The sequence below is a fragment of the Peromyscus maniculatus genome, chromosome 14 (assembly GCF_049852395.1).
Source record: "Peromyscus maniculatus bairdii isolate BWxNUB_F1_BW_parent chromosome 14, HU_Pman_BW_mat_3.1, whole genome shotgun sequence".
Taxonomy (NCBI): Eukaryota; Metazoa; Chordata; class Mammalia; order Rodentia; family Cricetidae; genus Peromyscus; species Peromyscus maniculatus.
This window is the reverse complement of record NC_134865.1, coordinates 57,812,470-57,837,614: the sequence shown is the minus strand read 5'-3', so window position 1 is coordinate 57,837,614 and position 25,145 is coordinate 57,812,470. Positions and strand designations below refer to the sequence as shown.

The 25,145-nt window shown below is 44.4% G+C and overlaps 2 protein-coding genes across 2 annotated transcripts in view; both read left to right on the top strand.

Moving 5' to 3' along the window:
- The window catches only part of Tmed10 (transmembrane p24 trafficking protein 10), a 37,399-nt gene extending 21,035 nt beyond the window's left edge, over positions 1-16,364 (top strand). The window contains exons 3-5 of the mRNA XM_042260941.2: positions 1,262-1,335; positions 12,649-12,775; positions 13,370-16,364. Coding sequence (XP_042116875.1) covers positions 1,262-1,335; positions 12,649-12,775; positions 13,370-13,491 — 323 coding nt within the window. The 3' untranslated portion in view covers positions 13,492-16,364. The remainder of the gene's footprint in view (positions 1-1,261; positions 1,336-12,648; positions 12,776-13,369) is intronic.
- Positions 16,365-21,465: 5,101 nt separating this feature from the next.
- The window catches only part of Nek9 (NIMA related kinase 9), a 40,524-nt gene continuing 36,844 nt past the window's right edge, over positions 21,466-25,145 (top strand). Inside the window, exons 1-2 of the mRNA XM_006982831.4 lie at positions 21,466-21,806; positions 24,373-24,550. Coding sequence (XP_006982893.3) covers positions 21,591-21,806; positions 24,373-24,550 — 394 coding nt within the window. The 5' untranslated portion in view covers positions 21,466-21,590. The remainder of the gene's footprint in view (positions 21,807-24,372; positions 24,551-25,145) is intronic.

Here is a 25,145-nt window from a genome sequence, read left to right as displayed (position 1 = left end):
CCAGTGACATCAAGAAACCCATTGCTTAAATGGCACTAGATGTGCCTAAGGCTTCTAATTTCATGCAGACAGTTTTTCTTTTGTTGTTGCTTCTTGGTTTTTCGAGACAGGGTTTCTCTGTGTAGTCCTGGCTCTCCTGGAACTCACTCTGTAGACCAGGCTGGCCTCAAACTCACAGAGATCCACCTGCCACTGCCTCTCAAGTGCTGGGATTAAAGGCGTGCGCCACCCCTCCTGGCTTCATGCAGGCAGTTTTTAATTCTATAAATAGGAAAAATCCAGGAAATTGTGGACTTTCCCCTTCTGCTTAGTGTCTTTAGATGGGCTAAATAAGATGAATTTTCTCCTGAGATTGCCGCATTGCTTGGGCCCATTCTCCCAGATGGCCATTTCCTTCTAAGAAGCATCTAAGGCTTATACTCAGACTGTAAGTTTGGCTTTTTTTTTTTTTTTTTCTTTTTTGACCTTTTCTAACTCTCAAAAGCTTAATGGGGATATCCCTAAAACTTTTTTCCTCTTTTTTTTTTTTTTTTTTTTTTTTTTTGGTTTTTCGAGGCAGGGTTTCTCTGTGTAGCTTTGCGCCTTTCCTGGAGCTCACTTGGTAGCCCAGGCTGGCCTCGAACTCACAGAGATCCGCCTGGCTCTGCCTCCCGAGTGCTGGGATTAAAGGCGTGCGCCACCAACGCCCGGCATCCCTAAAACTTTTTATTCACCTATTAAAATAGACCCTACTTTGGTCAAAATGTTGGAATCAAAGAGAGGAGTATTAGATAAGACCTACATTGTCAACACTGTGGTTTGTTTTCAGTAATCTAAACTTAGCACACCCTGTAATCCTAAGAGATCCTGACTGTCTCTCAGAACGTGACGGCTGTTTCTGAGATGTAGAAATGGGGCCCCTCCTTGTTGACCAGCATGCCCCTCAGGTTCATGCTGCTGTGACTTGAGGATCTGGTCCAGGAAGGCTGTTTTCTTTCTCCTAATCTGCCCTCCACACCAGTTGCAGTCTCCCGTGTCCTGCTCGGAGATGATTGCCAGCAGCACGCTCTGCTTGTCCCCGGCACCCTGCACAGAGCGAAGCTTTGTCTGCAGTGGTGGTGACTGCAGTCCAGGCCAGGACTTTGCTGCTGCAGAGTGGCCGGGAGCAGCTATGACTGTTTCCTTCTATTGAGAAGATATTCTTAGGGGGAGAGAGGGCGGCTGGGTGATTTCCCGGAATTTTAAGTATTCTGCACAATGAGTCTTTTGATTTCTTTCTCAGGAACCGGGCGGATACCTGACCAACTCGTGATTCTAGACATGAAACATGGAGTAGAGGCGAAAAATTATGAAGAGGTATGTACGGCTCCGGCAGACAGAAGAGGGGGTAGCACTGAGAGGTTGGTGTGACCTAATCAGGCCAGTGGGCTGCACTTTGCCCAGAAGCTGTGGTTTTCTCAGCAGTCATGTGACAACCAGCTACTGTCCCAGTGATACAAAAGGTTGTAGTAACAGACTTAAACAGTAATCTGGCTGTGATTATAGCCAGGGGACTGAACCAGCTGGCTGTGCAGCTGTGTGTTGGTATGGTAAGGAGTTCAGTCATGCCGTTAGCATTCTAGGGGCAGAAGATGCACAAACTATTTTTTAAACTAGAATTCAGTCAAAAATTTTAAATTCCTCCCTCCCTCCCATATATACCATAGGTAGGTATCAATCTTAGGGCATAGATTCAGTGCTGTTTAGTCTCCAATAGCTGTGCTGGTTTTGAGACCAGTACTAGTCAAAAATTGACTTTCAGTTAAAGTAATTCCAGACTGAAGGAAGAAGGCAGGGTGGTACAAAAAACTGCATGGGGCAAGAGGCTGTGATAATGAGTAGAAATTTGAGGAGGCCCTTGTGGTGCACACCTGTGCTCCTAGCACTTGGGAGGCAGAGATATGAGGATCACCACAGTTTGAGGCTAGCCTTGGCTACCTGGTAAGTTCTAGGTCAACCTGGGTTATATAGCAAGACCCTGTCTCAAAAAACCAAAAGAAAGACAAATTTTATTCTGGCAAGAAATAGAATAGAACAATAGAAATGGATGTTTTTGGGTATCCTAAAGAAAAGTTGCTTTAAGGGATTTCAAAGAATTTTTAGGAATGATGAACAGACATTGCTCTGGCAAAACTTTGGAAGGAAATTGTCCTAAAATGGAAGCAGATAGGAAGTGATTGGCCATTTGTGCATCAGGAAGTGGTAGCCTAATGATGCTAAGTCCATGGAGCTTTCCTCTTGCTTCTGTTCATGTGTTCAATTGAGTGAGACCAGGGTTTCTTAGAAGCAGTAGATAGAGCAAGCGATACAGTAATGAACAGAAGACGGTTCCCAGTAGAGACTAAATTGCTTGTATCTCCAGGCTCGTTTAATTAAAAGAAAGTAGGAGAGCCTCTTTATTTGATGAGTTTAAAAGTGAAATCTTAAGTCTTCAAGATTCTGAAATAAAATAACACATTTAAACTGCTATTGTGAGATATTAAACACTAAGAAAATTGTGGCATTTTGTTTTGTTTTTGAGACAGGGTTTCTCTGTATAGCCCTGCCTGTCCTGGAATTTACTCTGTAGACCAGGCTAGCCTCAAACTCAGATCTACCTGCCTCTGCTTTCTGAGTGCTAGGATTAAATGCATGCGCCACCACCAAACTGTGGCTATTTTTGCATAATATTTTTTATTCTTTGGGAAATTCATATATGTACATGATGTATTTTGGCCACATCCATCCCTACGTGTCTTTTTTTTTTTCTCTCTGTTTTTATTTTATGTGCACTGGTGTTTTGCCTGCATGTTGGTCTGTGTGAGGGTGTTGGTTCCCCTGGAACTGGAGTTACAGACAGTTGTGAGCTGCTATGTGGGTGCTGGGGATTGAACCCAGATCCTCTGGAAGAGCAGTCAATACTCTTAACTGCTGAGCCATCTCTCCAGCCCCCCCACCATGTCTTTTATCTTCATATCTTTGTTATTGTTGTTTTTTGGTTTTTCGACAAAGTTCACTGAGTCTAGTTAGTGCTGCCCATATGCCATGGGTGTGGGGCATGAGCAACCTAACAGTGGCGACACTCCCAAGAACAACGGCTCGCTCTCTCCTAGCAGCCACTAACCGCCAATAGCTCCTCAGCCAGGTTGGGACTCTTGAGCCCCAGGCTTGATCTTGTTCAGACCTTGTTCAGCTACTGTGAGTTCTTCATGTGCGTAAGGGCCACGCCATGTGTAGTGGCCAGCATTTCCAGCATTCTTCCCTGTCCTGTCTTGAGAGTTTACATTCTTCCCCCCTCCCCACGATGTTCCCTGAGCCTCGGAGGGGTTGAATTACAAGAGTCAGGACAGTGTTTTCCGTGCCTCCTTACTGCTGCTGTTTCCACCCATAGACCATTCTCTGAAACAGACATTCATTGCTTCCTACTGTATATATAACCTGTTGTAACTTAGTCCTGTCCTTAAGGTGCATATGTATTCAATAACAGGGCACCGAAAGCCCTATTACACTGCAGACATATCATATCCCCCCAAAACAGCTGGCATTACTGTGCCTTTATAGAAAGAATGGTATGGATACTACTATCATACCACAGGAATTATGCCTATAATTCCTATCCTTTCCAGTATCTTTAAGTGTTACTAACACTGGGAAAGGAGTTTTTTGGGTTTTTTTTTTTTTTTTTTGACCCTCTGCTTAATATAAGAGGGGAATCCCTAGCGGAAAGGAACTACATCGCTTCCGTTGCCTGCTTCCTGCTTTGGATGTCTGGCATGTCCTAAGCTTTTTACGCACATGATTACCACATAGCTCTAAGGTTCTGCTTCCTAACCACAAACTCTTGCCCACTACTGTCTTTAATGACTTCCCCCACCCAGCTCCCAACAGCAGAGCAGATTGAGGCAAAGGCAGAGTAGCTATGACGGGCCACAGTCAGTCCTTTTTTGAGTCTGTGGCTAGGCTACTAGACTTGGATCTTGCTTAGCAATAGCTGTGACTTGTCTTGGACTAAGAATACCTGTGATGAGATAAAGATAACAGAAGCATTTTGTTTCCTAGTTAAGTACTGAGCATAGTTAGAGGTTTTGAGACATTTAATTTTAAGCCCTGGAGATAATGGAGACCCTTTATCCCAAAAGGATTTGGACCATTTGGCATCAGGAAGGCAGCATATTTCCTTTTCTTCACATCCAGCACCTCAAGAATGTGGACTCAGTTGTGAAATCCTGTATTGTCCTGTAATGCCTTACTGTTGTAGCCCAGGCTGGCCTGGAACTCACTATGCAGCCCCAGGCTGAGCTCAGACTGTCAATCCCTTTAATCTCAGCCTCTTTGATACTAGGAATGCAGGCCTGTTTCACACGGCTTAATCAGTGTCTTAAGAGTGGGACAGAGTAGCACATTAACCTGTTGAAATTTTATGAGGGACTTAATTAGTAAAATCCTTATATAGCCTTAATAGAAATGTGGCATTTGAAAGACAGAATACTTGCTATATATAATGTAAAGAAGCCTAAAATCTTGCATTTTGAATTCAGTGACAAGGAGTGCTTTATACACAGAAACAGATGTTTGGTCGCTTGTGTTTTAAGGACTTGTGTAACTGTCTCGCCTCTGCCCCTTAGATGGTGACATCTCGTAGATTCAGTATGTGCATCTAGCCTTTTTCTTCTCTCATTTTTAAGGAGCTTGTGCTCTGTGAACTGGAGTAGCTGTTTGCAGGGATAGACTCCCTGGTTGTGTAACTGGGGAGACTGTCAGGTTTCAAACTGGGACCAAATGGCTGGGGTGTCTATTAACATATCAAAGCAGACCTGGCCTCCAGGTTCTCCCCAATTTCTCAGCCCTTCTGGCTGGCATACCCTGCCCTCCACCCTGAACTCTACAGCCCAGGGGCTGGGCTGCCCTTCCGCCAGCTGCTCTTCTCTATATAATCCAATCATTTTGGTTACCTGGTCCGTTTGTATACTCTGTGCATCCTGGCTACTGCACCTGCACCTGCCCCCGCCCCCGCCCCGCTCCCCAGGGCCCAGCTCAGCCTGGTCATGTCCACTCTGGACTTTCCCAGATGTCTCTGCCTCTGGCTGTGTGCTCTTCCACATGTCTATAGTAAACTTTCTCCCCCATCATACCTAGGAGCAGTCATGTCCTTTCCTTTCCTTTTTCATTCATCTGGTGCCAAAGGCGGTTTTTCATAAAGAAGGAGCTGTGATAAATCCCTAACTCCTGAGCTGTGTATGACCTTTCTTACTATAAATGTCCACGTTTTCAACATGAGGAAGTCCTGTTTCAGCTAGGTTCCATTAGTCTGCCATTCTATCAGTAGACACTCCAAAAACAGAGTTGGGGCCGCAACTGAGACTTCCCAAGGGTTCTGGTTCTCTGAATGCTGTAGGAAGGAGGAATTGTGCTTCCATACACCAGTTAAAGGAAAGGCCATGAGGAAGGCCCCTGAAACGTGGTTGATCAGTGTGTAAGTTTTCCCTCCTTTCCCTGCCCGTCCTGGAGACTGTCAGGTGATCAAAACAGGAATAAATGAGAGCTTTCCCACTTTCCTGCATGCGGTTGAACTTACTATCTGAACTTGACTTTGACTGCCTCTGGCCTTGTGAGCTGCTCTGAATGGGCATATGGGCTGTGGGCCTCCCCTGGTGCCAGGAGATTGGTGCTTGGATCTGGGTCTTTACCTTTACTTTTTGTTAGCCCCTACATTTATTGCTTTGCCTTTGTAACTTAGGGGAGCTGATTTGGTTTTTTTGTTTGTTTGTTTTTGTGAGGTGAGGCATGGAGGTAGCAAATTAATTTGAGTGAATTTGGCTTGTAACAGGAAACTTTTTGTGTGGGTCTTGAAGTGGTTCGGTTTATTTGTTCTGCTTAGTTTTGCTTCAGTGATAATGTTTTTTTTTTTTTTTCCTCAGTGCCATTGTAGATAAGTAAGTCGTTGAACTCTTTGGATTCACGGCTTCATCAGAGTGGAGGACGTGAATGAAGAGCTTAATTTATTGATGCTCTGAAGGTCATAGACAGGGAAAGGCCACAATGCTTTAGTTTTTTCTAAGCCATATGGACTAGTCACGTTATCATGTTCAAGTAGTAGATACTGTGGGATGGAAGGTTTTTTCTGGGCAAGTGGGCTTTATGGAAAAAAGATTCAGAGTGATCTTCACACACAGAGCACTTGCTTAGGGGACCACAGTCCTTGAGAAAGCTGGCTCCTCCAGGCCATTGCTGTGTGTGAGGTGATTTCCTTGAGTTCAGGCTTGAGATACAAGTCAGAACAATAATGTGTGAATGTGTCAGTGTATGGGTGTTAGTTGTGCCAACCATAGCTTTAGGGTTAGGGAAAAGAAGCTGTCATGGACAGGAGTGACTGAAGGAGTCCTCATAATTAACACTTGTAGATAAATAGGATTGGGTAGCATGAGATTGTATGCTTCTGAACTACAGGATTAATATAATATTCTTGGGTTTTAGGGCCGAGCTTTGCAGTTTTGATGCTAAATAAATGCCCAAGCTGGGTGAAGAGTCAAGAGACCATGATGCTGCTAATCATAGTCTGCACCAAAAGGGCTGACTATGGAATGTTTAGTTTCCTCTGTAAAATGAGGGACTCATAAAATGAGTACCTTGTTCCTCTAATAGTCTTTGATTAGTTAATGGCTACATGCAACATATCGGGAGAGTGGCACCCCCTAGTGGAAGATTTGTGTTACACATTGAATGGCCCGCCTTTATCAAGCTCTGGGTAAAATACCTTATTTTCAGTCTTAGGAGAAAAAAGTAGCTAGAGTATGAGTCTGTCTTCATGAAACATACAACCTGGTGTTCTTCAGGAAACCTGAAGCATTAAATCAAACATTTAGATGAGCAGAACAGCAGTTGAGGGGGGTGGTGGGTTTTCATTTGCTTTCAAACAAGTGTTAATTTTACTTGCAGTGATGGGGATCGAACCCAAGGCTTCATGCATGCTAGTCAAGCACTCCGCCTGTCAAGCTATATCCTAGCCTTGAGATGTCTCTTTAGATTTGTACTGACTGGTTTATAAAGTCTTGGTGTATTCGTTGAATGCTTAGTCCTGGGCAAGTGAGGAGGGTCTTCTGGAAAATACACTCAGAATTTCTTTTCAAGTTTTATTCTTGACAGAGTAAAACAGTAAAACAGAATAGTAGCAATGGAAAAACTGGAAAAGTTCTTAAATGTTACTAGTCTGAAAAACTTTTTTTTAAATTTTATTTATTTATATTTTATATATGAGTGTTCTGCATGTATACCTGCACACCAGAAGAGGGCATCAGGTTCTATTACAGGTGGTTGTGAGCCACCGTGTGGGTGCCGGGAATTGAACTCAGGTCCTCTGGAAGAGCAGCCAGTGCTCTTAACTGCTGAGCCAACTCTCCAGCCCTAGTCTGAAAAACTTAACCAGACCCCTCTGACCTTTTTGTAGGGGAGTATAATTGTTCACCTTTTGGGGGGGGGGAGCACTTGCTTGCTTGCTTTATTTATTTATTTATTTATTTATTTATTTATTTATTTATTTATTTATTTATTTAAGGTGGGGTCTTGTGCAGCCTGGGCTCACCTCAAACTTATTGTATGGTAGGCAAGGCTGCCCTAGAGCCTCTGATCCTCCTGCTTTCCCTCCCAAGTGCTGGGGTCACGAGTGTGTATCACCACACCTAGATGTATGTGTGCGTGCTTGCGTGCGTGCGTGCATGCATGCATGCATACATGCGTGTGTGTAGGTGTAGGGTCAGCGTCTGTCTCCCTCTGTCACCCAGGCTGGTCTCATTCACAGCAGTCCTCCAGCCTTGGCATCCTGATCACTTAGATGATAGGCTCTCCACCCTGCTCCTCCTTCCCTTTTGATTCAGGAGCATCCTAGTGTGACCACTGCTCTCCTTCATGGAATTTCTAGAACCTACAGAGTGAATCGTACACTCTGATAGACTGGGTCTCATCTCACTTCCACCAAGCTGTGAGAGCGTGAGAAGTGACTTAATTAATGTCTCTGGGTCTTCGTTTGTTTGCTAAAGACATAAGGGTGGTCATACTCTCCATGGTTGAAAGATACGGTAAAATATAAAATGCCCCATTCTGAACATGTGTTAAAGGGCTAATTAGTCATGCTGCTTAAGCCTTTCTCTGTCCGTCCGTCCTTTCCTCCCTCCCTCTCTCTCCCTCTCTAGCACTTTCTTCTTCTCTCCTTCCCTTTTCTGGTACTGAGGACTGCACCTGGGGCCTAGTGCATGTTCCACAAGTGCTCTACCACTGAGCTAGGTCCTTAGCCCCCGTTTTACTTTGCTGTTTTGAAAGAGGAACTCACTACGTTGCCCAGGCTGGCTTTGGGCTCACTCTATAGTCCAGGAAGGTCTCCTGCATCCGTTTCCCAAGTAGCTCTCACCAAGCCCAGCTCTCGGCCTTACTTGTGAGCCTGTTATTTGCTGGTGCCTGGTCACCCACCTCCAAGCATGTGTGTGTTGGTTTGTGTAGTAAACTACACCTTGTAGTTGAGCTTTTTAGTCTCTCTGCTTGCTTCGGTGCAGAGTATCTCCTGAACAGAGCCTGCACCCTGCCATCGCCACCGTTCTGTTAGGTTGTATACAAGGCTGTGTTTTGTCACGACATTGGGTACGGATATACCATTGTCCTTGGCTCCTATTCTCTCCCTGTCTGTCCTTCCGTTCCTTAATGACCCGTCCCAACAGATGGTTCCTCATGGGGTTTCCTTTCAGTTTTCTGAGTTTTATTTTAATTTTATTTGTTTACTTATTTTTTAACCAACTTAGTAGGTCTTAATTATATATTTGTTCATACACATATGTACTTACATGTGTTTTCTCATTTTTAAATTAAGAGCAAAGTTATTATTCAGCAAAAGTGAGGCTTTCTCTCTCTTTCCTTCTTTCTTTTTTTAATTTCAATGAAATCTTTATCCCTCTAATAGTAGCCTGAAAACCATTTTCTAAAAAAAGGATGGGGGGATCAGTATGGATTTCACTGAGGAAGTAAAATTCAATTGGAAAATCACAATTGAACTACTTAGTTCTGGATCGTCGTAAAGAGTTCTAGGTAGCCCGTGCGAGAGAAGGGGCTGCAGATCTGAGTGAATGAATAGGCTGTGTGGAATACCGTGTGCCCATTAGGAAGAATGGAATGAATCCAAAGCGCTGATGCTTTTGAAAAGACCTTCTAGGTTGAAAACAGTGAGCCACAGAACACTGTGTAGTATGGCGCATTAGCAAATACATTTTATTTTGTATTTTCAGGTATACTTGCATACACACCAAAGTATAAACACCATATATATTCTAGCAGGGTCTGGGAACCTGTATGCTAAGTTTATAACGTAGCTGCCTCTGAAAGGGAATGTGGGGACTGAAGGAGAACCGGAGAGCTGTCTGGGTAGACTTTGGGTTTATTCCCTGGTTCTGAGTAATTACAGTGTTTTAGCTGGGAGCATTTATGTATGCTTGTCCAGTTGAGAAATAAATAATACTGCCAAGATGGGGATAGATGTCATTTACATAGGCCATCCTTGACCGGTGCTTTATTTTTTTGAGTTTTAGGCCTTTGGCTATTGTCATCTAACATATTATATCATATCTATCTATCATACACACACACACACACACACACACACATATAATTTCTAGCTGGCAGAAGCACAACCACAGTTTCAGTTCCAGTTCCTTTTTGCAAGTTTCTATTTGGGGACCCTTAAATAATTGATGTCTAAGAAGTTTCATGCCGTTGCCCTCTCTGTCTCATTCAGGAAGCTTTGGATGGGGAAGTACAGAGCAGGGAAGGGTGTTAAACAGACGGAGTTTGGTTTGTTATAGATCTCATTGGTACCTTTTCCCTGGGGGGTTGTGTTTGTTTGGTTTTGTTGTTGTTGCTGTTGTTTTGAGACAGGGTTTCACTGTGTAGCTCTGGCTGTCCTGGATCTCACTACTTAGACCAGTCTGGCCTTGAACTCACAGCATCTTTGTGCCACTGCCTCCTGAGTGCTGAAATTAAAGGCATGTGCTACTATACCCGGCTTTCCTTGGGGGATTTTGTGCTCTGTGACGTTGTGTGAAATCAAACAGCAGATAAATACTATAGGTTAATGGCAACCCTGGACCCTCGATAGAAAAGCTAGAAAAGTATAAACACTAATCTCGTCTAACAGGGTCTGGGAACCTGTATGCTAAGTTTATAACGTAGCTGCCTCTGAAAGGGAATGTGGAGACTGAAGGAGAACCGAAGAGCTGTCTGGGTAGACTTTGGGTTTATTCCCTGGTTCTGAGTAATTACAGTGTTTTAGCTGGGAGCATTTAACTTTATGAAGCGGCCAGCATTTCCAGTGTGAAGAGATAGTCATCCAGTGAAGACTTGGTGTCTGTCATCATCATCAGTTCAGCAGCACATTTTAAATGTGCGGTACACTAAACTCAGCTTTTCTGTCCCCGCCTTAACAGACGGTTTCTTTTAAAACTTGGAATGATTATATTTTTATATCTAATAATCCTCATCTTGTTTTGTACTCAGCCAATGAAGAGTAGATAAGTGAACTGGGTGGATTGTGCACACATGTAATCCCAGCATGTTAGAGGTTGAGACAGGAGGGTAGTAATTAAGTCAGCATAGGCTTCATAGTAAGACCTCATGCCAGGAAAAATAGAGAGAGGTTAGAAAAGAGAACGAGGAGATCACCCTAACCCTTCCGTTCATTCCATGTTAGTCGCCTTTAAAAGAAAGCACTCCAGAAGCTAGGGCAGGAAGCTTGCTTTGAGTTCGAGGTCAGTCTGTGCTGTAGAGTGGAGTTCGGCCTCATAATAGAAAATAAACAAATAAGCAGTAAATGGCAAATGTAGAAAGGGCATTATTGAAAAATTCTTTGTTTGGGAAAACTTAAGAGCAACCTATTTGCATAAGATTTGGAAAGCTCTAGAATTTTATTCCTTTATTTTTTGAGTCTTCTTACATAGCCCAGGCTAGTCTTGAACTCATAATCCTTTTGCCTCAGCCTCCTGAGAGCTGAGATTACAGGCCTGGCAGTTTTGTCCTTTTGAAAGTAAAATGTGAGCCAGACATGGTGGGTGCCTATATTCTCAGCCACTTGAGAGACTGGTGGAAGGAATCAGCTGGGCAAAACGGCCATCGTGAGCCCTCCTTTTAGGGAAGTTGTTGGTTTGTATGGGCTGGTTGTCACACATATATGTCTATATTTGTAACAGGCCCTCATGTAGCCCAGGCTGACCTCCAACCCACTGTGTAGTTAGCCTAGGATTACCTAAGTCTCCTGCCTCCACTTCTGGAGTGTATAGGTTACAGGCGTATGCTACCATGCCTGGCTTCCCCCCCCGCCCCCCCCCCACACACACGTTAATGAAAAATAAAAAATAAAGGAAATAATAGCTGATAAGAAACAAACATAAAGCAACTACATTTTCACTTGTGTGGTATGTGCCTCTGCTTACTAGTTTTCCATCCTCCACTCCTCAGCCTGCAGGGAGTCCTTGGAGATTTCTTTTGATAATTGGCTGTATCATTTTAGGAAAGAAGGAGAAAAAAACTTAGGGTGTTTTTTGTTTTTGCTTGTTTATTTTTATTTTATTTATTTTTTTTTTGAGCAAACGTAGGATTTCTCTTGGCTTTGAACTGTAATCAAGCCTCGTGGTGTATGACTTATATGTGCTAAACAGGATCCTCTTGTTGTTCTGTGTTGCTTTGGCTTTTATTTTTTTAGTTACTCCGTGATGCTGTAAGAACATATGCTTTCTTCTTCTGTGTATATTGGACCTAATACAACTCTCACAGCTACCATACTAATTATAGTGTCTATTACCTATCAGTGAATGAAAAAGCAACGTAAAGTACTGTATTGCAGTGGAAATCTTGTTTTTCAGCCTTCCACTAAGCAGCACTTCTACAGACGTGGGTTGTTTATTTGGTATGTAAGTCGTGCACATGAAAAAGACCTCTGTTGCTCCTGGACTTGTTTTTTGAGACAAGGTCTCACTGAGCCATCCACTCCCCATTTCAGTTAGGCCGGCAAGCCATTGAGCTCCTCCATCTGCATGTCTCCAGGCTGCCCTGCAAAGTTGGAGTTTCAAGAATGCATCACCATGTCCAGCTTTTAAAACCTCCCGTGGGTGTTAGAGATGAACTCAGGTGTTCTTGCTTTCGTAGCAAGTGGTCTTACTCACTGAGCCGTTCCCAGCGTCTCCCTAGCTTTGTTTTGAAGGCAGTCTTTCTTTGTGTTCTAGGCTGACCTTGTCCTGGAGATCTTCCTGCCTCTGCCTCCGGATTGCCGAGTTTACTGTACCACTGCTATACTTATCTTCAAGAAATCTTAATCAAAATTAAAAATCTAAGGTGGAAAAAAATACCGTTTGTAGAGAAAGCCAGAAAGCCAAATTTTAACATATCTTAGGATGACTGACAGAAGAAAATTTGAATGTGGTAAACTTCTAAAAAGACCGAGAGTTTCATGCATGTGTATAATGCATTCTGATCACATCCCTCCCTTCTCTCGGCCTCCTCCCAACACTGCCTGACCCCTGCCCTACAAACCCTCCCACTTTGATGTCTTGTTTGTTTTGTGCTCAGTGTTCTTGACTTGAGCAGCGTTCTTGGGAGTGGAGTCCTAACTCTGATCTTTTCCAGATTGCAAAAGTTGAGAAACTCAAGCCATTGGAGGTGGAGCTACGACGCCTCGAGGACCTTTCGGAATCCATTGTTAATGATTTTGCCTACATGAAGAAGCGGGAAGAGGAGATGCGGGACACGAATGGTGAGAGAGGGTGGCTTTCCTGTCTTGATGAGTGAACTGTAATGGGGACGGTCCTGAGCTTGAGCCCCAGAGCACACGCTCCTCCTCAGTTGGGAAAGTGGAGTACAACTCCGAGAAGGGGAATTGCTTCTTTGGGGCAATCAGCTGACTAGATTTTCAGAAGAATGAAATTGTCTTCTGTGACATGTAATGACCATATTCTCAGTTGGCTTGTAGCAAAGGATACCAATTTGTCATTTTTAACGTTTTCAATGGGGTTAGAAGCAGAACGGCACTGGAGACAGAACTCAGAGCCTTGTGCATTCTGAGGAGGTGGAGCGCCACTGAGGTATCTCCCCAGCCAGTGCTTTTCAACAGTCCTGCTGTGTAGCCCAGACTGGCCCGGAACTCTCCCGTCTCACCCTCACAAGTGCTGAGCTCACAGGTGTATTACCACAGCCGACTTTTTGCTTTCTTTTTTTCTTTTTTTTAATTGTTTGAACTCTTAGACTTAGGGACAGAATGCGGTTAATCCATTGTCTTCCTCCGGCCATTGTTTGGCCACCTGAAGCAGCTTCCTTCTCTCCACTGACAGTGCCTTCTCTTTTTTCTCAGAGTCCACGAACACCCGAGTCCTGTACTTCAGCATCTTCTCCATGTTCTGCCTCATTGGCCTAGCCACCTGGCAGGTCTTCTACCTGCGTCGCTTCTTCAAGGCCAAGAAGTTGATAGAGTAATGCGGCTCAGTCTTCCGGCCCCTGGTGTCAGCCAGCAGAACATCGCTGGGACGTGCCTGGCCTAGCTCAAGGCCATCCTCCTAACAGTACCATCAAGGCACAGTGGAGTTTTCTTGCCAGAACTGATTTCTTTTGGTGTGGGAGAACATGGGGCACCACCTACACCCAAAAAGTCAATGAGGACTTTTTTCAATGCGGTAGGATTGGGACTGGTTTTTCGACAAGATTATTAAAGTCGCCTACAGAAAAACAAAACAAATACAGGGGTTACCTAGCTCACCAAAGCCAGCACTGGCCCTGGGTTTCCTCACGTGGTCCGATGGAGCTGTTGGCTTCCCCTCCTCGCTATCACCTTGGTCCTTCACTCGAGTTCTTCCCCAGTATTTCTGTGACCATGCTCAGCTTGTCTCAAGCCACTTGTCCTCTTCGGCTTCCCTGTGAAAACACCCTGAACTTTCTCTTGGCCCTTAGATGAAATGTTTACATAGCTTCTGGTGATAGCCTTCATAATTTTATGTCTCCTGAAAGGGTCGTGGATGGGACACATAAAGAAGTGAGCTTTGAACTGTAGAAAACCTCCTTAAAGGAAATCTCGTTTTAGACAATTAAAATGTTTGTGTTCAATCTTGAACTCCTTGTGTATGTGTTTAGTTCTGCTCAGTTCGTCACGTGTGACCCCAGTCCGTCACGTGTGACCCCAGGGACCTTTTCAAGGTGGACTAGCTCCAGCACGAGGTCTCCCGATGGCAGCCGCTCCCTTCTCAGCCTCTGGCTCCCTCCTCTGCTCACCACGTCTGTGACTTTGTTCCTTTGTTGTGGAAGTGGAATCATCAAGAGGGTGACCTTTGGAGGCTGCCTTCCCACTCAGCAGCATCCTGGTGAAATGCCCCTCCAGGTTGTGGCATGTATGCTGGTTTGCTAGTTGTTACCTTTTCCTTGCTTTTCCTTGCTAATACTCCTCCAGGGTGTGGATGCTACTGCAGTGTGCTTAAAGGTGGTCACAGGGGTCGGATTCGGCCCTTAGCCCGGAAGGTTCTTGTGTGAATGTAAGTTTTCGTCACTCTGGGATGATGCCTAAGAGGGCAATTGCTGTGCTGTGTGGGAAGTAGTTCTTAGACTTCCCCGCTCTCGTCTAGAGCGCTACAGCATGTTACATTTCCACATTCTCATTAGTATTTATCCTTGTTGTTTTAACTTAGCCCCTTGAATAGGTGCCTGTAATACCTCATTGTGGTTTTAATTTGCATTTCCTAATGGCAGATGGTGTTGACCATTCTTTCATGTACTGGTCATTTACCATTGGTATGTCCTTGTCAGTGAGACGTCTGTTGATGACTTTTGCCCAGTTTCTGTTGGGGCACTTGCTCACATCCCTGTAGAGTTTTGTGTAGGCCCTCTATCAGACGTGTGGTTGCTTATGTTTTTCACGTAACTTCTGCCAGGGAAAAATAAGTACATTTTACCAGCCCTTCATGCATGGCCAATCACTGACTGATGGTTCCTGTCCTTATATTCCTTATATGTCCTTAATTCCTGTCCTAATCTCTAGAAAATTAGACATGGGGTTTAAACAGACATCTAGAAAAGTCTTAGAAAGGTAAATACTTGAAAATTTGTGTTGCAAAAGCAAAGCCAGGATTCACCTGTCAGGAGTGTTAGGCGCATCAAGGCCAAGTCTAATGTACAGAAGGGATGTGGGGCTCGGAGTGTACCTCGTGGTAGACCTTACCTAAGGTACGGAAGGCTCTGGTCCCCAGCACTAGGGGAAAGCAGGTACAAATGTTTGTAAACAGGGAAAATACTCATTTGTCGTCTGATATCTTTCCCTCTTCTCCCAGGAAAGCAGGTAGGAGTTCATCCTCTGTAATCTTTCAACCCTGCTGACCTGTTGCAGGGCTTGTCTTAATTGCTGTGCTGAGAAGTACAGGACTTAGAAACATGTTGCTGGCAGTAGAGAAGTGGAATATTGACATGATCAGAGAACACTGTTAGTTGGCCTGGATGAAGTGTGAAGATGAAAGGGAGTGATTTATGCTGTTCAAGTCTCAGGCTGTCCTGTTAAGGTTCCAGTTACTGTAAACTCAAAAGCCTTCTTCGTCTTATGGCTCCCATCAATTCCTCTTGCGGGGCATAAAGTATTCTCTGGTACAACACTGCCATCTGCTGCTGAGAAGTGATAGGTCTCGCTTCTAAGAATTTAGCAGTTGAGTCTTCACCATAGCAACAGCAGATGTTCAGGAGTCTGTAACATTCATATATCAAGTGATAGAGGGACAAATCAAGTAGGAAAAGAATACACAGAGTTCTGGGTCGAAATCCACCTGTAGACTTTTAAATGCCTAACAAGAGACTCCTGTTTCTGACTTGTGCCTTCCCCCTCTTAAGGAGCCGTGAAAGCCACTCTGTAGTTATGGTTTTCTGTTATGAAAAGTGTCACAGAAGGTAGGAGAAAAGAAAAGAAGCATTTTGTCCATATTTTTTGTTTCCAAAGAGAGCTCTAAACTTAAGCTTTGTAGAACTGAAATTCCTTGAGTCCTTTTCTTTGTTTTGATTCATGCCAAAAACAACCAACTTAGACACTGTATTTTCAGTTAAAAAGTGAATTGAGGTGCATTTGCCTTTGACAACAGGCTAACATGAAAGCACATCAGCTTTATAAACAGGTACGTTATCTGCTTCCCTCCATTTCCAGCATACTCAAAATAATCTGAGAATAATACAGTTTCAACAAACCTTGTTAGATACTATTTTCATGACCCTCCATGAGAGCCGTTCTTCTGTTTGTTAATGGAAAGAGGCATGTGGGATTTATACACACTCACCTCTTGCAGATTTTTGTGTAAACTTTGACAAATAAAGGCTAGCAGAAACCATTGGAGGTGTACTTGGCTGTTACTCTTCAGTGCTTTTTGGTCTGGGTTAGCAATGATTCCTCCTCTATGTTGCTGCTTTTTAAAGTACAGTAAATGAAACATGATGGATTGAAGAAGAAAATGTTGTCCCTAATTTACTCCAGATGGATGGCGCTGATATGTGAACTAGTAAACCCTCACATCCGTGTGTTTCTTATGTCACTGTTCATTCCTTGTGTGTCGTCAGAGGGGACAGGTCGGGTCTGTAAACTGCTCTCTCGTGTCTTTTCTTGCAGCTACCACTGGGACTGTTTCTCCAGAGTTTCCCCTTGCTTCTGTTCCAGAAGTACCCCTCTCATTTTAGAATCCTGGAGTGTCTTGTTTTCACATTGTTGGCTGATCTGAGTAAACTGCACCCTAGACAACAGAGAGCAATTTCTCTTCCCCTTTCACTTTTCAACATTTTTCATGAATATTCCATTTATTTATTTATTTATTTATTTATTTATTTATTTATTTATTTATTTATTTATTCTTATGTGTGGGGGTGTTTTGCCTGCATGTATGTCTGTACACACCTGGGGCACCTGAGAAGAGGGTGTCAGACCCCCTGGGACTGGAATTACAGACAGTTGTGAGCTGCCATGGGAATCGAACCTGGATCCTCCGGAACGGCCACAAGTACTCTTAACTACTGAGCCATCTCTCCATCTCTCCTCATGAACCTTCTTTCTAAAAGCCACCATGAGCCGGGCGGTGGTGGCGCACGCCTTTAATCCCAGCACTCGGGAGGCAGAGGCAGGCGGATCTCTGTGAGTTCGAGGCCAGCCTGGGTTACCAAGTGAGTTCCAGGAAAAAGGCACAAAGCTACACAGAGAAACCCTGTCTCGAAAAACCAAAAAAAAAAAAAAAAAAAAAAAAAAAAAAAAAAAAAAAAGCCACCATGAAGTGTTCTGTAGATCACTAACTGGCCACACACACATACAATTAATTAGTAAATCCAAGGTCTACTGTGAGTCCATTTGAAATAGAGGTTTCCAATATTTGGAGGGTTTTTTTTTCTTCTTCTTCTTGTTTTAAAACAGAATCTCTGTGTAGGTCACACTGGCCACAAACTCAGCAGTCCCTTGCCTCAGTCTTCCAGGTACTAGGAGTGCAAAGATGAACCACCTTGCCCAGTCAGGTATATTTTCACATCAAAAAGTGTGGGAGCTGCAGAGATACCTCAGTCAGTAAAGGGCATGACACAGAACCGTGAACACCTGAGTTTGATTCCTAGCACTCATGTAAGAGCCTAGGCATGTGCCTATGAGAGCTGGCCTGTGCTTAGGATCCCAGTACTGGGAAGGTGGAGACATCGGCCTGTCATCAATAGCCTAGTCATTGGGCTTTAGGTCCTGATGAGAGACTGTGTCTCCCAAAACAAGATAGATGGCTCCCGGGGAATGGCACATAAGGCTGACCTCTATATGCATACACCCACACATACACACCAAAGTGTTTTCTCACTGGTGTTTTAGAGAGCATACTGAGTTCACAAAACTTATAAATGGGGGGCTGGAGAGATGGCTTAGTGGTAAAGCGCACTTCCTACTCTTGCAGAAGACCCTGGTTTGGTTCCTAGCACCCACACAGTAATTCTAGTCCCAGGAGTACCTTCTTCTGACCTTCGTGGGCACCAGATATGCGCACACTACACACTGCACATGCGTACAATGAGGCTCATACTCATACACATGAAATAAAATCTTAAAAAAAAAACTTAGAAATGAACTTGTTTCAATAAAATCACTGCATATCTGTTATATTTAATACATACTTTATAAATTATTCTGTTTGGTGACATCCCGTATATGAGCCACATACATAATTTAAATTTTTATAGCTGGGTGGTGGTAGGCAGGCAGGTGGATCTCTCTGAATTTGGGGCCAACCTGGTGTATAAAGAGAGTTCCAGGACAGCTAGGGCTATTACACAGAGAAACCCTGTCTTCAAAAACAAACAAAAAAGTTGTAGATGGTTTGTCTTGATCAAAGTTCTTTAAAATAAATGTTGGGCATTTAGGAATATTCACAGATAGTTAGTTTTAGGCTGGGCAAGTGACTGGCATGCGCTTGTGAGGCTGAAGCGGGAAGCATGCTGTGAATTTGAGGCTAGCCTATGCTACATAGTTCTAGGCCAGCTTGGACTACAGCATCAAAGCTTTGTCTCAAAAATTAAAATTAGTTTCAGTTCAAGATAATGAATTCAGCATGGACATTCTGTACATTAAACTTAAGATATGTAGGCATTATAACTAAAGCCATTCACTGTGGGGCAGTCAAGTTAAAGAAAGCTAGATAATTCTTCACTACAAAGGGACCAGGAAAATGAATTGTTAGGCGTCAGCAAGACTTGAATGAAAGTCAACACTTCTGTTTTAAATAATCTGACCCCCCACCCCACCCCATTATTTCAGCTCAAATATACACCAACTTCTTACTCTGTTCAACAGAATTAGTTTAGCCAAAATCTACTGTACTCAGATAAATAAGAGGCACTATTTCTTCTCCAAGTGCCTTCTAGTCACTAGTAGCACTGTCCTTTGTATAGTCCTGAGAACCCTTTACACACCCAACAAGTTTGGCTTGGATCCTTGTCTCCTAAGTGACCTTCTGGAACCATGGACTTTTAAAAGCACTTACACAAAATTGTTACTGCCCTTGTGTTTTTTGGGGGTATGTGGAAGTCTCTGAGGGTAGGAACCATGTTTATTCTGTGTTATAATCCAGTATCTGGCACATGAAGGTACTTGATCTTTGATAAATGAGATAGTTTGAAATTCAAAACTTGTGTAATCTAGAACACTTCAAAAGCAACGTAAGTAAACAGGAGTTCTCAGTCAGGCAGTATGACACAGTCTGACATACCCATGGGATAATAACCTGCTGTTCATTCAACCTGTTTTTGGGTACTGCTGTTATATAGCAATGAAAAAAGCAAGGCCCAAGTTCTCATGGAGCTTACATTCTAGCAAATGGAGATAGTAATAAATCAGTAAACATCAGAATGTGAGAGGTGAGCATCTTTAAGACCAACAACATTAATAGACTGGGAGGCCTGTGTTAGTTTGGACTGGATGTGAAAAGGAGCTAGATTTAGTTCAGTGTGAGCATCATACAAGCAGACTATCATGACAGAGATCGGTATAGTAATATAAATTCAGACAACAGAAATCCCTTGTAGTCTACTATCCAGATGCCGAATGAAATGTTACCATATATTAAATGGAACACCAATGAAGTGAACTCAACCCTCACACCACTACCAATTCTAATCTTCCTCCTGTGTGTACTCTACTTAAAGCCCTAGACTGAACTTCCTGAACATCTACCTTACCATATCCCAACTAATCACCTAAATGTCCCTCATGGATTTCTGAAATCGGAACCTCTTCACTCGGTGATACTGCCCTAGCACCTCTTGGAATAGAAATTGCCCCCTAACTGACCACCTTTCCACCAGTCTTGTTCTCCACATTGCTTTCAGAGTTCTTTGGAAAATGAAGATTAGTTCCTACCCTAAGGGGATCAAAGTAATAACTGAGCTCAGCACTTAAGCAAAAGAATGTTTAGTCACTGTGTTAGCAGAAAAAAAGCATAATTTCCTCAGAAGAAGATTGGAGCATCGAGAGCCTGTAAGACGGCTCTCTGGGTAAAGGAGCTTGCCATGCAAATCTGATCGCCAGAATCCATGTATAGGCGGAAGAAGAGACTCCACAAAGTTGTCCTCTGACCACCACGTATGTGCCATGGAAGCACCACCTCCATCACGTATGTACACACACAATGGTATAAAACAGCACTTGGGACATAGAGCCCTAATCATACAGTCCTTGGCTTAGAAGTCTCCAATAATTCCCCATCATCCACAGGAAACATCAAAGTATACAACACATAAAGCTGTACTTTCTGCTTCTACCCAACATGCACAGTGGCTCCAGCTCCATAACCTCTTAGTCACACTCTGCCCTTTCCCAGTTCTGGGGCCAGAGTGCTGGGTTTGAATCTCAAGCTCCTCTTAACTAGCTGTATCATGATAAGCAAGTTACCCCCCCCCACACACGCCTGCAAACACATACACCTTGTTCCATGATACTGTGAGATTGAGGGCCATAATACAAATAAGAACCTTTAGCATAGTGCCCTCTCGGGCAACCCTGTGGTGTAGGTAATAGTCCCCATCTTTATAGGGGGAAAAAGTGTTAAAGTTCATAGTAGTTAGGAAGTTGCTTAAGGAAACATACTAACGAAACTATATTGACTGTATTGCAGTTCCCTTGGTGGCTGGTGGGTAGGGGAGCATCCAGTCTCTGTTCCCCAATATGGTCAATGTTTGGCCCTGGTGCTTCAGGAATGCTTCATAAGATCAGACCGTCAAAGATCTGCAAAAACGCATCCAATTATGTTGAATTTGGAAGGTGAGAAGGGAGGAAAGAATAGTGTAAGCAGAGTTAAGGTATTTTAGGAGTTGTGCCCGGCGGTGGTGGCGCACGCCTTTAATCCCAGCACTCGGGAGGCAGAGGCAGGCGGATCTCTGTGAGTTCGAGGCCAGCCTGGTCTACAAAGTGAGTTCTAGGACAGCCAGGACTGCACAGAGAAACCCTGTCTCCAAAACAAAATAAAACAATACAAACAAGATATTTTATGGGTTGTGAAGAGGGGACCTATGATGGTCATAGGGGAAAGAGCTGGACCTGCTGATTGAGATGTCAGAAGTCAAGTGTCTCAGCTTGCTACAGCATCTTTACTATAGTATGTCTTCCAACAAGAGTCCTGTCCCAACAAGTCAAGTGACTGCAAAACCAGCCACAGCTCTTGGGACAAAGGACACCAAGATGAGAGTGGACCACCGTGGAAGTCTGACGCAGTTCGGAGAGCTGGTAGGAGACGCAGGGAAGCGGTCTGCAGGCCCAGAGGACACGCGTGGTAGCCCTTCGGCTCCCATGACTCCCACAGAAGCCATGTTCCGGGTCGCCCGGGGGATGCGGGACTGACTCCTCGGCAACAAGCGGGCACGCGAAGGCGGAGGGAAAAAAAACCCTCAGCGAGCCGGAAGCCCCGAGAACTGCTTCCGGGTCAGGGGGCAGGAGCCACCATGGAAGCTCCCCGGGCCGCGGGGCCGCCTGAGCCGCCGGCGGGCTTCTGAGGCTTGCGGGAGACGGTGCGCGGCCGGCGTGGCCCGCCGTGGACACGCAGGCCTCCGCCATGTCGGTGCTGGGCGAGTACGAGCGGCATTGCGATTCCATCAACTCGGACTTTGGAAGCGAGTCCGGGGGTGGCGGGGACTCGGGCCCGGGGCCCAGCGCCGGCCCGGGGCCGCGAGCCGGCGGCGCGGCGGAGCAGGAGGAGCTGCACTACATCCCCATCCGCGTCCTGGGCCGCGGCGCCTTCGGGGAGGCCACGCTGTACCGCCGCACCGAGGTAGCGGCCCTCGGCCCCGGCCACTGCCGGGCCGCCCCGCGCCCTCCTCCCCGGCCCCGCTCTCCAGCCCGGCTTGCTCGCCCCGAGTCCGCTGGGGTTGAGGCGTCCAGTGGGTTTACGTCTCGGGGGGGCTCCGCCGCGCTTTCGGTTCGCCGGCGCTGGGAGCCTGGGTTGATCGCCTCTGTCCCTGTCACTGTTATTTCCCCGGGCGAGCTGAGCGAGTCACTGAGCAGTCTTTGGAATCTGCGTTTTCCCGTTTGTATTTGGACGTAGCCATAACTACTCTAAAAAAAAAAAAAAGTTATCTTTACTTTTTTTTTTAAGGTTATTTGGAGATCCAAAAGAAGGTGCTTTGCACATTGTGAACAGTCTGTTGGTAAAGTTTGCTTGCTTTCATATAGCTGCTCAAGGTCGGGATGGGGAGTTGGTATGGGCTTCTGAATACCCCCATTGACTCCAACTCTGCTCGTAGTGTCGTTATTTTTAAGTTCATAAATGATCACCCAGTTGGAGGATTTTTTGATCACCTGGAAGATCATCGTGTCTTGTTTTTGTTTTGTTTTGTTTTTGTTTTTTCTCCTTACTTATCCTTCAGTGCTTGTATAAGACCAGATTTATTGATGTCGCTAACCCTTAACTATTGGGGGAATGAGAACCCGGGAAAGCCAAGTCATCTTTCTCACCTTCTTGCCTAAGTTCACACCCTGTGGAGAGACCGGGGATCACTGACTCCCAAATTAAGAATGTATACTGATTTAAAGCCCCGTAGTGATGATTACACTCCCCAAAACTAACCATAAACTGGTACAGCCTTAAAGCTCTAGCTTTAGGGTAAACATTTAATGGGAACTTGCTGAGGTTGCAGAAGGTGATTCATCCGCCTGCAATTCTAGTGTCTGCTCCCAGCCAGCATTTTTGGTGCTGGGGATGAAACAGGCTTTGCCATCGTTAGGAAGGCATTCTACCACTGAGCCACACAGCCAGCCCCCAGCATATGGCTGAGGCTGAAAGGGCAAAGAAAAGTGGTTGCAAAAAAACAAAAAAACAAAACAAAACTTTGTATCCTTTTTTATTCCAGGACCCCATTAGTGAACAGTGTTAGAAGTAGTGTCATCTGTAACAGTCTGTATTCTTATCTGTGCTCAAAACAGTGCCGCTGTTGTTTTCTAGAATTTTAAGCCAAGTATTTAAGTGGCTTACTCACTCAAGATTTAGAATAAATCATAGACCATAGCTCCAGCTTCACATCTCTTTATTATCATGTTGAACTTGAGTACTAGCTTTGGGTTAATTTTTAATCACACTCTCAGAACTGTATGGCATCATCTGTGCCGTCCATATTTATTAGCCCTGAATTTACAAAGCTTGTTAGAAGCGGTCCTTTTCCTCTAGGTTATAGTTCAGTTAGAGGAACAATCAACCATGTTAGTAAACAGGGTTTCAGGTATGGATGTGTGTTGGGGAAAAGAATGAAGGACTCTCTGTGCAGGCCTGAAAATAAGAGAATGACTCGTATTTATATGTACGGTAAAAGGTTCAGAGTTTTCCAAAAGAAAGTTTTAAAGGCCTTGCAAAGGTATTCTACAGCAATGTTAATGGAGTGAGGGTGCTGGTAGGCTAGGAAGCAGTATCTAAAGAATTAGAAGTATCCCAAAATGGAGTTAGGTCAGTTTGCGTGGAAGTACCTGCAGGTTATGAAGATTTTAAAAAAAGGGAAGGGGGGGAATGTTCAGATCCTGAAAGAATAAACGAAAATCACAAAGTTTACATTTATGAAATCAGGCAGACTTACTCTCTGATTTTACAAGGCCCTGTTGTCAGCAGTAGATGCTGCACACTTCTCTTTCTCCCCCAGATTCTAGCTCTACTGCAAACCCATTCTGACTAGGGACCAATAGCACCCCTCAATAGAACCCTTGAGATCTGGTCTCATCTAATACTAATGCTTCTACCTGGGACTGATACTCTGCATATTAAGGGCAGCAACAAAATAATGTTTTAATATTTTTTTATATTTATTTATCTTGTGCATGTGTGTGTGGAGGGGTCAGTTTCCTCCACTGTGCCGGCTCTGGGGCTTGAATTCCAGTCATTAGGTTTGATAGTAATTAGCTTTATCCATTGAGCCATCTTACCAGCCCCAGAATAACTTTTTTTTTAAGATTTAGTTTCATTTTTAATTCACTGTCTACGTGGCTATATGCAAGTGAGTGCAGGTCTCCTCAGAGGTCAGGGGCATTGGATGCCATGTAGGTCCTCCCAAGAGCTAAAATTGCAGGCATTTGTGAGCTGCCCAAGGTAGACGCCGGTAATCAAACTCTGGTCCTCTGCAAAAGCAGTGCACTCACCCTCTTGAATACTGGGAAATCACACCTCAGTGCTCTGTTTCCCTGGTTCTTCAGTAAATTATGATAGTTGTGTACAGAACCTTTGAAGTCCTAACAGGAAAAAGTAAAGTCATTCCTTACCTCTCTGGGAGGTTTTCCTTCCAGGCTCACAGGTTGGGTATGGATCTGGGCACTGCCAGGCCGGAGGGAAACACAGTGCTCCTGCTCCTGTGTTGTAGGATGACTCCCTGGTGGTGTGGAAGGAAGTTGATTTGACCCGACTCTCCGAGAAGGAGCGTCGGGACGCCTTGAATGAGATCGTCATCCTGGCGCTGCTGCAGCATGACAACATCATCGCCTACTACAATCACTTCATGGACAACACCACCCTGCTCATCGAGCTGGAGTACTGTAACGGTGAGGTGGAGTTCCATGGAGGCAGGCACATGACCGCATTACCATGGGAGGAGTGTAAGCAAAGTGTACAGGGATGAAATTTGAAGTGGATTCTGGAGTTAAAGAGAAATAATTAAGGTCCTGGAGCATTTTAAGGTGATGTTCAGAGTATGGAAGGGAGTTTCCTCCATCATCGTTGTCGTTGTCTCCATCACTTTCTTACAGGTGTATTTCTGGCCATCTTCAACTTAGTGAGTTTTGGTGGGAGGGGAGCTTCTTTCTGGTTTATTATTGTTGTTTGGTTTTGGGAGTCTCGCTGTGTCGCAGGCTCGTGGAGAACTCAGTATATAACCCAAACTGGCCTAGATCTGATAGCAGTCCTCTGCTTCTGCCTCCCCAGTGCCGATATTGGGCGCCACCACTCCCGGCTCTTCAAATTGCTTTTTTCATTGTATTTGTGTAGATTTTTCAGGGTTTTTCCTCGTAGAATGACATTAGTTTGTCATTTTAGACATCATTTAACATAGTACCAAACAATATAACGTTTAATGAAATCTTATAGGAATATTTATTTACATTAACTTCAATTAATACTAGCCTACTGATAAATGGTCTA